At 40.3% G+C, this 17,690-nt stretch overlaps 1 protein-coding gene across 1 annotated transcript; it reads right to left on the bottom strand.

Moving 5' to 3' along the window:
• Window positions 1–16: 16 nt before the first annotated feature.
• Window positions 17–16,661, bottom strand: TERF1 (telomeric repeat binding factor 1). Its single transcript, XM_054985888.1, has 10 exons — window positions 16,644–16,661; window positions 13,481–13,538; window positions 11,129–11,224; window positions 7,643–7,773; window positions 7,188–7,274; window positions 5,496–5,645; window positions 4,778–4,884; window positions 4,340–4,443; window positions 3,300–3,373; window positions 17–528 (listed from the first exon to the last, which is right to left on the bottom strand). Exons 1-10 carry the CDS (start codon window positions 16,659–16,661, stop codon window positions 370–372), a joined length of 984 nt encoding a protein of 327 aa, XP_054841863.1. The 3' UTR covers window positions 17–369.
• Window positions 16,662–17,690: the final 1,029 nt, after the last annotated feature.

Raw genomic sequence — 17,690 nt, 5'->3', positions numbered from 1 at the left:
AACCACGTTGTCTAACAATCTTGTTGAGTTCAGTAGCACATTTGGTAGCATAAATATGTTCGGATTTTCAATGTTAAACAGTTTAGTGACAAAATTTATGCAAGAGATACTCCTAAGGGCCTGGAAGTAAGCCTGGATGCTGCATTCTCTAGGCGGGAGTTAGCATTATTGCTTTATTTTATTAAAAACTATTTACAAGAACCAAGATGCATATAGAATGTACTAAAAACATTGAAAATGAACATTATTTTTAGTAAAGAAAATATGCATTAATTTACATTATTGTACTTCTTACAGAGAGTAAGAAGTTGGAAAAAAAGTGTGGCGTGAGAGTTATACAACAATGGGTACACTACTTAGGAGAGACAACTAAACCATGCTTAACCGAACCATAGTCCTCCACCTATCTTTCAACATTACATTAGTTCGATGGTTGAAGTCATAATGTTGAAGAATCTGAGTCCAGTTTCCTACACCAAATTTCCGTACACCTTCTTTCAGTTTCTTGTCTTCTTCAAAGCTCCAGCGCTTTAGAAAGAAAAAAAACCCGTGAATCTCAACTATACATACACATTTTTGAACACTGCCTTCTAGTCTAGCTAAAATTGAAAAAACCCTCCTTCATTTGCTGTTACCTTTGACTTCTGGAACAGAGTTAAAGCCTCTGCATGCTTGCATCCTACAGAAAAGTAGTTCACAAAATGTTCCCACTATTGGGAAGCCAGAGTGGTGTAATGGTTAAAGCAAGGTCTTCAACAAGTAGTTCATGAGCTACTGATAGCTTACCAGCTACAGTCATGCCTGGAAGACCCAGGAAAAGATCACAAAATTATCTAGGCTTTTTAAAAAAAACTTTTAATTCATAGGATTTGCATCCGAGCTGCTTAATTTTATAGCTTCACTTGTGGTCTTCTTGGTCCATGTTCAGTTTCTTGGGCAGAACAAAATGTGATAACACGCTGAGAAGAAGGGGTGGACTAATACAGGGTATTTTTCATTAGTCTGAAGGCTCTCATTAAAGACTGGCAACCTGGGAGGCCGAGGTTCAAATCCTCACTTTGCCATGAAGCTCATTGAGTCAGTCTTGGGATCCAGTACTAGGATCTTGGTCAGTCACTCTCTCAGCCTAACTTATCTCACAGGGTTGGTTTGAGAATAAATTGAAGGAGAGAAGAACCATGTATGCCATTGTGAACTACTTGGAAGGACAGGATAAAAATATACAAAAATCAACGTTTGGATGGAATTTTTAAGCCTGTTGCTAGTACACTGCAGTCCTCACATTGACCAAATGGCCACCTGCATATTGTAGCATAACCACTTTTCTAAACCATCGATTTTCCCAACAATCTCATTATTATTGATATAGCTATTTCAGCTTCCTTTTGGCTGAAAAACAGGCTAAAAACCTTTTAAATATAAATAATACAGAACCTGAAATCAAGCAGGACATAACTGAAAACTTAATACCAGAAGCAGGTACGAACATAACGTTTGCCTGTTGGAAGAACTAAATAATAGCAACACTGAAAAGAGGAACCACTTTGAACAGTGTTTGCCAACCAGGGTTTGTGGAACCCTGTGGTTCCTCAGGACATTGTTAGGGAGAAATCATTTGCTAAATACAGATTTTCAAATACCATGAAAAATTCCAGTTATTCCATGAAATATAATTGTTATTAAGGTTAGTAAGTTGATATATGAGAGAACACACATCTGTTTACAAATACATTTTATTGACAACAGTTTAGTAGTAATTAAATTATGCTCCCTGCCATCAACTTTTCAGAGGTAGGGGTTCCTTGGGATTTGAAAAGTTAATTTAGGAATTCCTCCACGGAAAAAAGGTTGGGAAACACTGGCTTGGAGAGTTGTTAAAAGTAATGTACAGTATTTTGTACAGAATAATTTATAAATATCCATCACCAATGAGCAGCATATTTAGCTTGCTTGGAATACACTAAAGTATTGTTTTATGCCCTTAGATTCCATTAAGAGGATTATGAATAAATACCAGAAACCAGGTATGTGCTTATTTTAAGAACATTTGTAATTACTGAGAAGGAGGCAGATCTTGGTCAGAAACTGCCAACTTCTTAGCCGTAGGGACCCAGAGTCTCCTTCGGCAAAGTTGTTCTTAACTGCACTGAGCACAACCAAGACATTTCTCAGCTGTGAGCACGGAGAATGTTACAGCAAAATACTTTGGTATTCTTTTCCGAAGAGTGACTCCTCCTTTCTGTCCCCACTACTCCAGGACTGAAATTCTGCATGATCTAAGCAGCAGCTAAAGAATGTCTGCACAGGTCTGAACTAAATGAACTCAAGAGCATTGCAGGACTGCTAAAAAGCAGTATCATTCAATGGTAGCTTGTGGAAAGTCTCGAGTGTACTTTTCAGCAGGGAAGCTCTGCAAACTAAAGGAGCACCATTTTTGTTTTTTGTATTCTTTCAGGATGCTAATGTGACAAGTTTTTAATACAAGTGTTTATAAACAAGGCAGGCAACACTGGTTGCCTAATATGCTTGTCTACTTTTCCAAATGCTGAAGGAGCTACACTGAACCTTTTTGAGTGTGAGGTGTCAGATGCCTGTATGCAGACAGACATTCTTAATATTTTACCTTCAACATTTAATGAATGGATTTATGGAACAGTAGCAACTAGGTCATATTGTGACAAGAAGAGAAGTAATTCTTTTGAAAAGTTTGGTCATTACTCTGTTGATTTAATGATGGCAACAGTCGTTACCATCATCCGCTGAAAGTAGCTAGTAACCTTCAGCACTAAAACCAGGACAATTTATACTTTGGTAATGTGAGTTAATTTTCTCCTTTTGGCCAGCAAACAGACACTGATCCTCTCAAGGCTTTAAAAGGAAAGCCAGCCAACCTTTTTTTTTTTTTAAGGTGAAGTGGGCAAAGAATTAAATCAAATTCTAAGAAATGGGTAAGTCCATATGTTGTAAATCAGGTAGCTGTTGACAGCCGTAGAATGGTCTGGGTTCCCTTTGTGTTTGCAGGGATTAAAGCCTGGGTGTAGCAAGAGGCATGTACAAAAGGGCTTGCAGCTTGCAGCACGAGTCAGCTGGCTCAGTGGATCAAGGGCTAGCCTAGGAGCTGTACTGTGCATCTTTTATTCTTTGTGTAAATTATATGTTTTGTTTCCCCAGCAGGGAAAAAAGAGCATAAAAAGTGTCTAAACAAATATGAAAAGCAGCTCAGAAATAATGAAATAAAGCATCCATAATAGTCTCATATATTTCATTACAATAACACTTCTTTACACTCTTATACATACCTGTCTCTTCTGACAAGCAAGTAGATCGTTTTCACCTTCCTGAACATTTTCAATACTCTGCAAATGTTTCTTACCTAATTCAAGAACACAAACAACTCTCTTTTACCCAAACTTAAATATTAGCATATTAATGACTTGGTGGTAGGGGCTTCAGTACTGCTTTATTATAGATCAGTGCCAGGCTGGTTTAAGCAGCTGAACTGCAACAGCCAGCATCTTGGGAATCCATGTAAATGATATTGGAATTTATGCAACACCCATTGTGCATGGAACAAAAGATGATTGTGTTATCTGTGTTTAGTAGTTGACTGTCAGAAGCTCTAGGCACTGGACACTATGCATGTATGTTGGAGGAGCGATTCTATGAAGCGGGTGGTGGTGTCCGCTTTTAATTTTGTAATAGCAAGAGTAGCTGATCAGGCATCACAACCTCTTCCAATAAAACCAACTTTAACTATGCAGTGATACACCTACAGCAAGCGTTGTCTACAAACTCCAGTGAATCATCAAGCAGAAATTGGCAATGGAAGTAGAAACTTGAAGCTTTGCCAACTGCAGCACCTGTACATTACTACAGTTTAAATTATGCCACAAATACAGGTGAAGTGTTTAGAATTTGATTTTTAAACATACTCAACGTCTACAAGTTACAGTTAGTAGGTTGTCTTCACACAGTGGTCAGAAATTAATGTGTTAATGTATCATAAACTGAAAACATCAGCTATTTCAGATATTTTAAATAAAGGATTAATTGGTTCACTATTATAAAGTCACATATGCATACTAGTCTTCACAATCTATCAATTAGTACTTAAAGTATACTTATATACTTTCAAATTTGCTTATAAATGCATAAGTATGCATAAAGTATGCATTTATAAGCAAATTTGAAAGTATATAAATTTGTATATAAGTATATACTTATAAGTATATAAGTATATAAATTTGAAAGCAGTTTCACACGATTCTAAACGTTAGTATTTTAATGATTTACTCATCTATATTAAAATCAATTTAATATACAAATACGTAACACTTACTTTGGAGAGCTTTCCGTTTTGTAATTCTTGTTCTAGGGGGACACCGTATCTGTCCCAAATCCCAAACTGCTTGACCAGTTAAGGACCAAGACTGTTTATGTGATCTATAAAAACAAATAAATGAAAGAAGGGAAATCGTTCATGAATTATGTCCTAAAACACAAGACCAGCTGCTTTTATAATTGGTCACTGGATTTAACTACTATAATATGCTAAAATGACTGAAAAGTCTAGTGTTATGTTTCTTCCCTGTTGACAGAGAGTGGGGGAAAGGCTAAAATACTAGGAAAAGAGCTTCCCAGAAGCTAGAAATGGCTTTGATTGTCACACTTAAATTTTAAGGAAATAAAATGATGCAAAGTCCCACCAACTTCTACACTATCCTGTTACAAAAGAACTGTATAAGCAAGATGTTTAACCTTACAACAAACTGCAGACCTTTGTATACTTTCCAAGAGGTTTTTTGCATTTGCTTCATTTTCACTGTACTGTTTGTGTGTTACTATTTTTTCTGATTTTTTAGTTTCTGCCTCTTTTGTAGCTTCCTGTAAAACAAAACAGTGATGCTGTTTTTAAACACAGCTTAATAGCAGAAACACCATAGTATTTTTTAGTATTAGTGATGCACTAACAGCACTACAATTTTAACTGCCCTGGTCTGAATAGCCCAGGCAAGCCTGATCTCATCATATCTTGAAAGCTAAGCAGGGTCAGCCTGGGTTAGTAATTGGATAGGAGACCTCCAAGGAAGACCAGGATTGCAGACGTAGGCAATGTCAAACCACCTTTATTAATCTCTTGCCTTGAAAACCCCAGAAGAGGTCACCATAAGTGAGCTATAACTTGACGGCACTTTCCACCAGTGTTTTAACTCCTGCTGCAGCACACTGAGCTCCCTGAAACACTAATCATGAGGGGCAGGAAATGTTCAGAAACAGCATGAGAGGGGGAAATGCGGGTCTGCAGTAGGAGGAAGCAAGTAATGAAATACAATTACACATCCTTGTGCTGGTAGTAGCAGAAAATGAGATTTGGCTCCAAACCAGAATCAGTATTGTGTTCCATATTTCAGTTAATATTAATTTGGTTCTATTTTTACTATTTGTATAACCTTGCACAAAATGACTTGTGGCAAGTCATCTTTCCTTCAACTTACCTTCATTAGAAAATTGTTAGACTCTTCATTTAAGAACATACTAACATAGTATTTGATTTTCTCAGTCATAAGGTTGAAACTGAAATGCTGGAGGAACTGGTGATATGGATCTTTTTGTTTTGTTATTGCAACCAGCTTCATTCTTAAAGGCTAAAAACAAAATTCAGAATATGTGGTCAAGATACAATGTACAAAAACATAAATTGACTGGCATATGCCATTATGAACCTGAAACAGATTTTTACCAATCCAAGTGATCTTACTAAGAGAAACCTTTTGCAAGTTTATCTGTGTGCCTTGAATAATGCAATCCATTTTCTTGATATTAGGAGTATTGCATGTATATCAATTTCCCCCCAAATTTCCTCCCCTCCACATTTTTACATCTCTAGTCAAACTCCTGCAGTATAGTATTTCAAGGTTGCAGGAGTCTCCCCACTCCTCTGTACTTATACTAATTTGAAAAAATGTGTTCAGTATGGGAGCACTGATAGTCTTTTCAGAAGTTCATTAAAAAAGCAATTAATGCCAGCTATACTATGGTTTCATCATTTTGTGACCTCGTTTAATAAAAACTGAAGCACGTTACCTATGTGATTCGTTTTTAAAATTAAAGATACATCAAACATGTTATTTTCCTGCATTATACAAAAAGTATCACATTATTGCTACTCCACAGGGTGCAGCACAACATTATCTGGCACCTTTGCATGATCTAATGGCCACTGAAGTTTTACTAACTCAAGAGCTTATATCTTGCTACTCAACAATAAAAATGCATTCTTTAAAAAAAAGCCATTTTTAAGCCATTCTCAGCTGTCCCCCCCTTTTCCCCACAGCATTAGCTCATTCCTATCTACTTCTACAGGATTCTATAAATCACCGTTAACCCATTTCTCTTCTCTTTCTTCACAATGCAGTGCAGTGCACTTTCCTGTACGCTGCTACCCCTCTATCTTTAGGACTCATCTCTGTAGCATTCCAGATGTCTTTGCACCCTTCTTTCTTTCCTACAGAGATGTACAGAGGTCTGTAGTGGTAGACAGAAGAAAGCATATTTTTGCTTTGCTTGTCCTACTCCTCCCCTCCTCTTATGTCTCTTCTTGTTCACTCAGTTTGATAGTACAGATAATCACACTACCAGCTATTCATACAAGGGCAACTCAGACGAATAATGTACTGTGGATAACTGGATGCAAAAGACTGAAAAGGCACCATTCACCTCTGAGTCCAGGGAGAGATGAATAAAATCAGTCATTCATCCCCACACCCGCTTTTGATGGGCTTGGGTGAGTCTTAAGTGTTCCCAAAATTGCATGAAGGAGATGAAAACAATTTGCACCTGACAATTCTCCAGGAGTTGCAAATTAGGGAAGCAGGGATGAAGTAAGCCATCCTTTATGCATTCCTTTATACTTGCATAACAGCACTAAGGGTGTGTCTTATTTTCTGGGAGGGTCATTAGTATCTTTATATCTTAAATCAGCAAACTCACAAAGATATTCACAATTACTTCGCAAAACATTAGCACCAGCAGTGACAGTGTCCTCCACAGGCAAATCTTGCTCTTGAAGCAAGTTAACCAAGTTAAAACAATTTCTTGTTTAGGAGGATTTGATGCATTTTACCTTTAGAAGGCTCATTAGCTTTAAAAATATATCAGGTTTCATTAAACCTTGCATTCAGTATTACCTCATTTGAAAGAGATTCTGGAAATAGCCTTTCTAAGACGTCTGTAGCTTCCTTAAAATAGCCTTTTTCCATGTACACTGCTACAGCCTACAAAGAAAGAAGGAAAACAGACCTCTTTGTCATTCTTACCAGTGAGCTTTTGGCTGATAAAAGGTATTGCCTTCACTGGGGTTATCCTAAGGAAAAAAAATACACTCGCTGCAATGTTTATTAAATAAGGCAGCAAAGCTACCGGATCAGCTTTTGTGAGGACCAATCTTTGCTGATACTATTTCCCAGGATACTACCTACCCTACAATACAAGATCATTGTTTAACTGCTCAAATGATAACACATGCAGAAACTAATGCACACTGCTGTTCAATTTCTTATTCCTTTCAGTATTATGCTGCTACTTTGGACCTTCTCTTGCATTGATTCTTCAATAAAATGACCACAGACAGCCACAAACCAACCTGAATCTGAATTAAGCATTTGATATCTTCATGTAGTTTATCTTGTTTACTTTGTACTTTTTGAAGTGAAGTCCAAACTGACAGAGCATTTTCCAGAGATGAAATTTTTTGATCACTTCCAAAATGAGAATCTTAAGAAGAAAGAAATTTAGAAGAGCTAACAACATTTCCTAGAGTAGAAAAAACAAACATTGCTATATAGCAACTCATCGCATATATATGGGGAGTGAACTCCTTCCTTTGCTATTATTGGCAGTACTCTGTTTCTAAAAGATAGCTTCCCAAATATAAATTTCAGACTCAAACATTTTAAGTCTTTGGAATAGATAGTTGTGTTAACTGCTGACGCCATATTAGGTTACACACAAAAGAGAATAAAAGAATACAGAATGTGACTTTCACCATTAGGAAAACAGACATATAGTTCTTGAATGTCACCAGAATATCAACTGCATATCTTACTAGTACTGCCAATTCTCTAGACATCTGTTTAGTCTTTCTAGTTGGGTCTCTCTCTAGTCCTTTGCAGGGAAGGGGAATACAGATGAGTGTGTTTGGGGCATGAATATCATTGCCACTGAAGAACAAGTAAGGATTACCTATTCTACTTTCTGGAGAATCGCTTCTTTGCTGAGTGTTGAGATAAACTTAGCAAGTGCATTTGGGATTCAGATGCAAAAATCATCACTTGGAGCGGTTTACAGAAAGAAGAAATCGCAAATCTTACTGCAATCCTACAAGCAGTTTTAGCACAAAGCAGAACACGCTCCAATAAGAAACCAAAGTCCACTGAACAAATTCTTTACTTTTCTTGATGTGCAGTGGTAAGTAGATTTTAAAAGTCAGACTAAAAAACCATTTTTAGCTACAATAAATACCTATTGCTTACAAGGAAACTTGAATTTGCTATGAACACATCTGTTAAAACTGACAGCACAATCCTTTTATGATCATCTGTTTTGCTTTTTAAAGACAGAATTGTGTAAAATCATCTTGGTCAGTGAAGAAATAATATACTTACATTACCACTAATATTGATAAAACAGGCCAGGGACTGGGCAAGTTACCTCAGGTGTAATACACTGACACATCTGGGTGACCTTTTATTACAAGCAACTACCTGATCTTTGCAAATGGCTCAGTACACTAATTATAAATATTAAAGACCACAGATTTTCTGTCTTGTTGACAGAGCAACTACAAGCCTTTGCGTCTGGATGAAATTTAGTGGGCCATTTTTGTAAGGTGGGGTAGGATAATAATATCATGAAGGAGAAGAGGCAAACTAAAGCAAAAATACTGAGGGGGCAGGGAGCACAGATTCCAAACAGCACATACCTACAAAAACTGGTCACTTCTCCCAGACTCAAAAAGAGTCCAGTAGCACCTTTAAGACTAACCAACTCTACTGTAGCATAAGCTTTCGAGAATCACAGTTCTCTTCGTCAGATGCATGGAGGGCAAGAAGAAACTGGTCAGATACAGAGGAGGAGAGAGGAGGGAGGAGTAGATGCAAACAGTATCTTCTGATATGGAGATCAGTTTGCTTCTGTTAAGGAAGTCAGTTACTTCTGATAATGAGATAACCATTCATAGTCTCTATTCAATCCCAGCCTGACTAAGTCAAATTTACATATGAATTCCAATTCAGCAGTTTCCCGATGGATTTTGTTTTTGAAAGGTTTCTGTTGAACTACAGTGACCTTTACGTCCTTGATGGAATGTCCTGGTAGATTGAAGCGTTCCCCCACTGGTTTCTGGATGTTGCCATTTTTAATGTCAGATTTGTGTCCATTTATTCTTTTGCGCAGAGGTTGGCTGGTTTGTCCAATGCTACAATAAAGTTGGTTAGTCTTACAGGTGCTACTGGACTCTTTTTAATTTTGCTACTACAGACTAACACGGCTAACTCCTCTGCATCTTCTCCCAGACTGACCATTTTGGGTGTCCTGAGCATTATTAAATCAGGCCTTGACAAATTTAGTTTTGGTTTTAGGAACAATCCAAAAATTCAGGAACCAAATCAAGAGCCAAAATTTTCAAGGCTTGTAGTTTAATCACCATATTTTCTAATTAAGCAGGCCAGGCAGCTATCCCCCTATCTCTCAGCCCAGGACCTAATGACAGCGATCCATGCAACAGTCACCTCCAGGTTGGAATACTGTAACTCGCTCTACGCAGGGCTGCCCCTGGGTATGATCCGGAGACTACAGTGTGTCCAGAATGCTGCTGCACATGTTTTGACGGGTGTTCCTTATAGGACACATATTACACCAATTCTGCAGCAGCTCCCCGTGGAATTCAGGATTTAGTTCAAGGTGCTGGTTTTGACCTATAAAGCCCTAAACGGACTGGGACGAGCATACCTGAGGGACTGCCTCTCCCCGTATGTGTCCCGGAGAACGCTTTGATCAGCTGGAAAACATCTGCTGGTGGTCCCTGGCCCCAACCTGGTGAAACTCTCTGTCTGAGGACACCCGGGCCTGTTAGGATCTTCTATCATTTCAGCGGGCCTGTAAGATGGAGATGTTCCACCAGGCGTATGGTTGAGGCCGGCATGAGATCCTCACTGAGCCTCCCACCAGTCTCCCACTAAGTGTGGGGTTATACAGTGTCCACCGGCCGGCTGCCCAACGTACAGCACAGGGCTATGTAGTGCCCATTTGTTAGCTGACCCACGTATGGATTGCAGTACATTATCTGTCCACTTCCCTCCCCCTGTATGCTGATGGGCAGGAATCTGGAATTGACCCCATCTTGGGACAGTTACTATCTGTTTGTTGATTTTATGATAAACTGTTGTTTTATGAAATGTTTTTAAAATTTGTATTGTATTTTTATAACTGCTGTACCTCGCCCTGAGCCTGCTTGCAGGAAGGGCAGGTTAGAAATGTAGTAGCAGTAGTAGTAATAATAAAAATAATGTTACCACAAAGCCCTAATCCTAACCTCTTTACAGTTTCCTGTGAAGGATTTTTTTAAAAAGAAAAAAACATTAAGATCTACAGAAAGGATAGCCAGGTTCCTTTGTGCAACCATGAATCTTTCTGGTGACTACATTTGCAGGCAAGCAGAATATGAATGATCCCCTCCCCGCCCCCGGTGTGTCTCTCACTAGCTTTTAAAGTCCTCTGACATACAGAAGTGTAAAGGGGAGGGAGGTGCCAGAAGCAGCTGCCTCAATATCTCTATAGTGTGGTACAGAGACTGTTACATACCCCTGAGAGCTCATTAATATCCATTATTACACAAAAAGACTCTTTGACATAAACACACCAGAGACATAGGATAGCACTTTCCAGGGTAAAACAATAAGTAGGACAAAAGTGACCATTTGGTCATCTTAAAGACAGAGCCAACATATCAGTGTCAATATTAACACATACTCCAAGTGCATCTTCCACGTATATAACAGTTCAATTTGATTAATCTGTGTACCATACAGATGTGACAATGGCAATGTAAGAAATTTAACAGAATATTTACCAAGTGATTTTCCTTCTGCAACACACACCAAAAGTTGACAAATGCATACTGTTTTTAACTGATGTGCTTCTATTCTGCGTAACCCTTTGATAACAGCTGAAAAGAAAAAACAGATATATGAATTTTGCTCTGACTGTGCCACTGTATAGTTTAGTAACATTAGTAACCTTGGGCTAGGATACCCAGTAAAATGATTTGGAATTAAGTTGTATTGAAAACAGAATTATATTTTAAATGAGCATTTGTAGGATTGGGGTGTTCAAGAACAAACAGGAGTCTTGCACAAATTTAACTGAAATAAACATGATTGGTCAAATAATATTCATCATATGTGTATGTACTTTAAAAGAAAAGAGTTTTAGTGAAACTATTATTTTATAGCTATTGTAAACCATAGAGGGAGCCAAAGCTCATGAGATTTTCAGTTCAGTCTCAAAAAATCACTGAATTTCAGTGTCTTTTCAGGTGAACTGAAGTTGTATTTTAGGTGATGCCCAATTACTCTGGATATCAATCTCTACTTTTAAAAACAGAATCTTAACATTTGATGCTAGAATGTGAGTCCATCTGTCCTTATAATCTTGGAGAGAACAGTAATTACAGAAGGCAAATAATAGCCAATGAACGACAACAGCAGGCACTGCAATTCAGCAGTCTCTCTTTCTAATCTCCTTTTGAAATGCCTCTGCAGGATAACTGCTACTTTTAGGTCAGCAACTGAATGTCCGGGAAGGTTAAAATGTTCCCCCACTGTTTTCTGAATGTTTTGTTTCTGATGTCAGACTTATATCCATTTATTCTTTGTTGAAGGGACTGGCCAGTTTGTCCAATGTAGAGAGTGGAGGAGCATTGCTGACATGTGTCAGAGACTGCTGAATTGCAACTGATAATGAAGCTCAAGACAATGCATCCACCTGGATTGAATCAAGACATAAGCTTCCTGTCTCATTACCAATGCTCATTTCTCCACACCCACTACTCCTCTGCATATCCCACCCTATTCAAAAGCACCTGCCATTGTCATTCATCAAGTATTATCATTCAGATGGTTGTTGGGGGTTTTCCGGGCTGTATTGCCGTGGTCTTGGCATTGTAGTTCCTGACGTTTCGCCAGCAGCTGTGGCTGCCAGCCACAGCTGCTGGCGAAACGTCAGGAGCTACAATGCCAAGACCACGGCAATACAGCCCGGAAAACCCCCAACAACCATCGTTCTCCGGCCGTGAAAGCCTTCGACAATATTATCATTCAGCTTCTGTAATCACTCCACCCTCCAAAATATAAGGACAGATGGACTCACATTCTAGCTGTATCTGAAGAAGCGAGCTGTAGCTCACAAAAGCTCACACCCTACCACAAAATTTGTTAGTTTTATAGGTGCTACTGGACTCTTGCTCTTTTCTACTGCTAAAGAATCAAGAAAACTCACGTAGGTGGCAATACACTGGTCCCCAGAATTCTGAACTTTGTCAAGAAACCAATGAAGTTGATACAAAATGAAGCAATATGCTCCGTGCAGCATGACCCTTCCTGTGACTTAGGGCCAAACTACAAGTGACGAATGACACTTGAACGGCAAGTGTATTTCTCCTTGTTCACTTGCCCTCCACTCAATCCACTTGCTGTTCAAGTTGTAGCTTGACCCTTAGTGTCCACATTTCAAAGTCAGCCTTATGCACAACGGCTGCCTCATTTGGATGTTGCCAGGGCACGAATGACCGTGACAGCTTTTTGCTGAAGTACCAGATTCAGCTTGTAAAAGATGATCCAGGCAGCTATCGCTAGCTGGGCATTCAGCAGCAGATTCAAGCCCAAAGCCGCGAACCTGATCCCTAAAGGGAGCACGGCCCTGCTGAGAACCACCTATACACTCATCTCCAAGCGGTCTAAAGCCCGGCGCCCCTGCCCTAAAAGAGACACTAGCTTGGATTCGCCATTCCACCACCGAACCGACCATAAGGCCGGCCCCGCGACAGCAGCCCAGACAAAGAAGAGCTCTAGAGGGCGAAACTCTCTTTACGGGGGCACAGCGGCTGGGCCACAAAGGGAGCCGTCTCTTCCCCCCCTCCATCATCCGCTCCGCGCCTCGCGAGAACGGCGATTCGCTCACTCAGCACCAAGTCGCGGCTCCTCTCGAAGTCTTCGCGATTGCCCTCGCAGAAATGGCGGCACAGACAGCGGCAGGCGAAATCCAACATCCACCCGGCGGCCACCGCTTCCACCTCAGGGAAGGGTACCGGAGAGTCTGCGTGGCGCTGGTCGCATCCAGCCGGAACGGGCGACGCGAGAGGAGAGGCGTCACCACGACCCCTTAAACTCGCCTGTGTTTCTGTTGTCGACTCCGTTAAACCCACCTGCGGCTCCATTTTCAAACTGCTCGCGCGCGGGTGCGCCTGCTCCGATTCCTCCTCTCTACCCGCCCTTTCCCTCGTCAGTCGTCGCTCTAACCACGCCCACCCCGATTACGTCCCACCGTCTCTCCCAACGCGCATGTTCTTAGTCTAGAGGTACAAAAGTTTTTACATACACTTCACTTCCGGCTTCCAATTAAACGCCGCCATTTGAGGGACAGAAGCCATAAAGATAGCAGAAGCACGATGGGCGCGAAGCTCCTTTAACGCACACCCACCCTCCCACCACATAATTTTAAGGCTGATAATTAAGACATTGACATGGTTAAAGATTTTGCATTCTATCCTATTTCTCTGTTGTGACAACTTAGAAAAAGCTGTGATCTAAAAAAAGCGACTTATGGAGCCCTAATATTTAATCAGTAGTAGCAGAGGTGTAGAGATTTTATATTATTTATATATTTTTTATTTTTTAAACAGATAAAGAGGTACAGAAAGAAAAGGAGAAGGGGGAACAAAAGTTATATTAAAAAGAAAATCAAAGATTCACATTACAAGGACCAGGGGTCATTTTGTAGAAAAAGAGCTGCAGGAATTTATTAGCATAACTTATTAACATAACTTATTTGCATATGCTACACCTCTTGACATTACCTATCCTGGCTGTTTTGGACCCAATCCTGGCCATTCAGGGCCGAAATTGGGCCCAAAATGGCAAAAAGGGGGTTGAGAATGGCCAAAAGGGACACAAAATGGTCAGGATTGGGCCACTGCTGAGTGGGAGAGTGATCCATCACCCATCAGAGGCCCGATCCTGGCTGTTTCGGGACCAATCCTGGCTGTTTTGGGTATGATCCTGGCCATTTTGGGCCCGAATTGGGCCGTTTCGGCTCCGATCCAGGCCAAAATGGGCCCAAAAGGGCCAAAAATCAGGTGGGCGGGGGACCTGACATGTGACATTTTTGGAGCACTACTGGAACTGCGTTCCTGCACATTCCCCCTCAAAATGAGCCCTGACAAGGACTATCAAAATGCAATAACCATACTCAAGAATATTTCCTCTCCATCCTGATACGTTTTATATTATTGATCATTCTAATTTTGGAGGATAGAATTAACATGTTGATGCAAAAGGTGCCTTTATGGCCCTTAAAAGAGACTACCCTTCTGAAACAAGATCTGGATCTTGCTTATTCTTCAGAAATCTAGTTGGTCTATTGGACCCAGATCTGGCTCTTTGACTGCAGACCACCTGAAACTATCCCACTGGAATTTGTCTTCCTAGTGAGTGTGAGAAAAAGGTTGCACAGCAGAAAAAGTTGCACAGTCATGTTAGTCCATGTTTTTGTTTCACGACCTTGGTGTTTTTTCTGGTGCAGTTCATTGACTTTGATTAGATGTTTGATTTAAAGGTGGATTTTGGTGTATTCCACATAAAAATCGTTTTTGTGTGTGTGTGTGTGTGTGTGTGTGTGTGTGTGTGTATTTGTAGGTGTTGGAATGACAAGATAGGTTAAAACACATATGTGAACACAGAAACTATTAGATTGAAGAAACTGCAGGCTCCATTTCTGAAACACTTTGTGATCTTGAATCACAAAAATAAGCAGTTGAGGACAGAGGCAAAGAAATCACTTGGACCTGATGAAGAGAACTGTGATTCTTGAAAGCTTATGCTGCAGTAAACTTGGTTAGTCTTAAAGGTGCTACTGGACTCTTTTCTATTTTGCTACTACAGACTAACACGGCTAACTCCTCTGGATCTAGAAATCACTGTGTGACTGTGTGTGTGGGTATCAATGTCCACAGGGATTTTCTACTTATCATCATCTGGCAAGCTGTACTGTGGCCTTGATGACTTCCTTGCTTTCCCCATTTCAACTGTTCACTGGAGTTAACAGCATGGTTAGGATAGGATTTCACACCAGTTGCTCTAAACAATTTAATAGAAGCTTCACTGCTGGGGGTTTTCTGGCCATATGTAATTAATAGGACATACTTTATATAAACATGGTTTCTAGGTACAGTAAAATGAAATAATGACTTAGTGATCCTCAAGGGAGACCTAGATAATTTGAACTGTCAATAGTAACAAACTCATAAAGCCAGCCCAACTACAGTTGTTTTTGTTTTCTTAGTAGCATCCAGAGTTGGATTATACCTGCTGCCACTGGTGCAAGAGAGAGAGAAAACAAAACCAGTGGAGCATGTAGAGTCCAAGACCGTTGGGGAGAACTATGTCATTCATAAATGATGGTCTAGTAGAGGGGACAATACACTGTTTAAGCTGCTGGCTAGCCCATAGAAGCAAATCCCTTGAATGCCCAGGAACACCCTGACTTAGGGGTTTTCTGTACTGTTATTGTGTTTGTTCTGGCCCCAGACTGCTTCAGTTTATCCCATCTTTTGCACGCTCTCTTGAGCCATTAGTTTTCACTCACTTTTTTTTTTCAGTTTTCTGGGTTTTTTTTCAGACCACTTTCCCCTCATCTTTTTCTAGCAATAAGATTTGAGTCACATTTGTTTCCAGGTGAAATGTTTCCTGTGCTTCCCTCCTACTTTCTGCTGACTAGCCTGTCACTGTGGGATACTCCACCTTGTGCTCTTGTTTGACTGCCTCAGTAATGAGGAATTTTTATTCCTTCTGTTGGCAAATTTTCAAGTTGTTTTTAAAAAAAAACACATGCCAGATAGAGATATCTCTCTATAGTTCTATAAGAAGGCACAAGAGTGATTATTACTTTCCCCATGTGCTTGCAGCAATTGGTACCTCTTCTTTCTCTGATCTGGGACTATTTGCTTCCTTGCACTTTTAGAAGGCACAGGTGTACTCGTTGGTCTTTTTGGCCTCAGGCAAGAGCTTCACTCTTTGCCTGTGTGCTTGGCTCTCTTGTTATGTCTTGACCCTCCCCGCTTTCACCCATGAAAAGAAGGATTTTCTCTCCTAGTGTAGGCAAGTCTGTAAGCAAGTCTTTGATTTAAAAACCCTCTCTAACAGCATTATATAGGGAGGAAAGAAGGGCAAACCCTCGTGCTCAATATGATTCCAATGCTAGTGGATCAGTTGCTAAGAAAAGTAGAAATAACTTGTGTGTGTGGAAAACCCATGAGTTTGTGCCGAGGAATCTGTTTTGGACTTCCCAGGTTTAGCAAAAACATTCCTCACCTTATTCAGCATTTTCATCTTCCATGCTGACCACCATTACGTTCACACAGGTTATCTGGAGAGGCAATAGTTACAGTGACACAGCTGGTATGGTTCCAAATCCACATGAGCCTTTCTATGTACTACAGATGTATTCTGTGGGGATTCATTACGTTCTAGCAGAATAAGGTTTGATTGAAGAGCAGGGACATCCTCTCTCTCTTCCAGTCACTCTACAAAGAGATCCCTTGGGAGCAATAAGATTTAAGAAACCTTTTTCCCTTCAGTAGTTTGAAGAAGTCCCAGGGGTATAACACAGCACATTGGGAGCTCATTTTTAATTTTTTTAAAAAGTCCAGTGCAGGATCAATGAATCGCTAGTTTGAAAGCACTGGGGGAATAAAAAATTTTAATATTGCGTTTTAGAGATGTGCAAACGGCCACATACAAGCCAATTCCATGCCTTTCAGCTTGACTTGAAAGTAAGGAGTTATGTCTCCATGTTACCCAAAGGGAAGAGTCTCCTTGTGAGTAGAGGGGCATTAGCATGCAAGGAGAGGTTGCAAGAGGCAGGTAACTGGGATCTTTTACGCCTATGTATACGAAGATCCCTTCCTCTAGAGAACCCTTTCAATAAGCAGGCAGATGTTCAATCAAAAAGAGGCGTCCGAGGGAGAGCAGCTTCAGTGACCAGCACTTTGTGGCAAGAAGAGGGAAAAGGGGCTCAAACATGCCATCTGAGGGCATGTGGAAGGTCCACACACTTGAGCACATGGCAGTACAGTCAGATATACTGTGAAACATGCCCTGAGGCAGGACTGCACCTCCTGCTCAAAAACAATGGCTTTTTGGTCATCTCTGGAGGAGACAAAGAATTGGGAAACTGTCTCTGGGGTGAGACAATAAGGCTAGAAAGGTTTTGTTGGATGAGGAGGATCCAGTGCTGTCTCTCCTCAAGTTTCAGAGGGGGACAAACAAAAGAGTTAGAAAGAGAGAGAGGTCAGGGCACTCTGTTTACTGTTTGCTATTGTTTACTGCTCTGACTGTCCTTTAATATACAGATTGCTA

This window comes from Eublepharis macularius, chromosome 7, assembly GCF_028583425.1.
Source record: "Eublepharis macularius isolate TG4126 chromosome 7, MPM_Emac_v1.0, whole genome shotgun sequence".
NCBI classification, from domain to species: Eukaryota; Metazoa; Chordata; class Lepidosauria; order Squamata; family Eublepharidae; genus Eublepharis; species Eublepharis macularius.
This window is presented reverse-complemented; position numbering and strand designations above follow the sequence as displayed.

Bases quoted from the DNA above. Each gene is read 5' to 3' on its own strand.
- TERF1 (XM_054985888.1), bottom strand. The intron at 7,774-11,128 runs GTAAATATTCTG...TTTCTTCTTAAG, and splicing joins TGCAGAAGGAAAATCACTTG to ATTCTCATTTTGGAAGTGAT. The intron at 7,275-7,642 runs GTTGGTTTGTGG...CTTTCTTTGTAG, and splicing joins AATGCTTAATTCAGATTCAG to GCTGTAGCAGTGTACATGGA.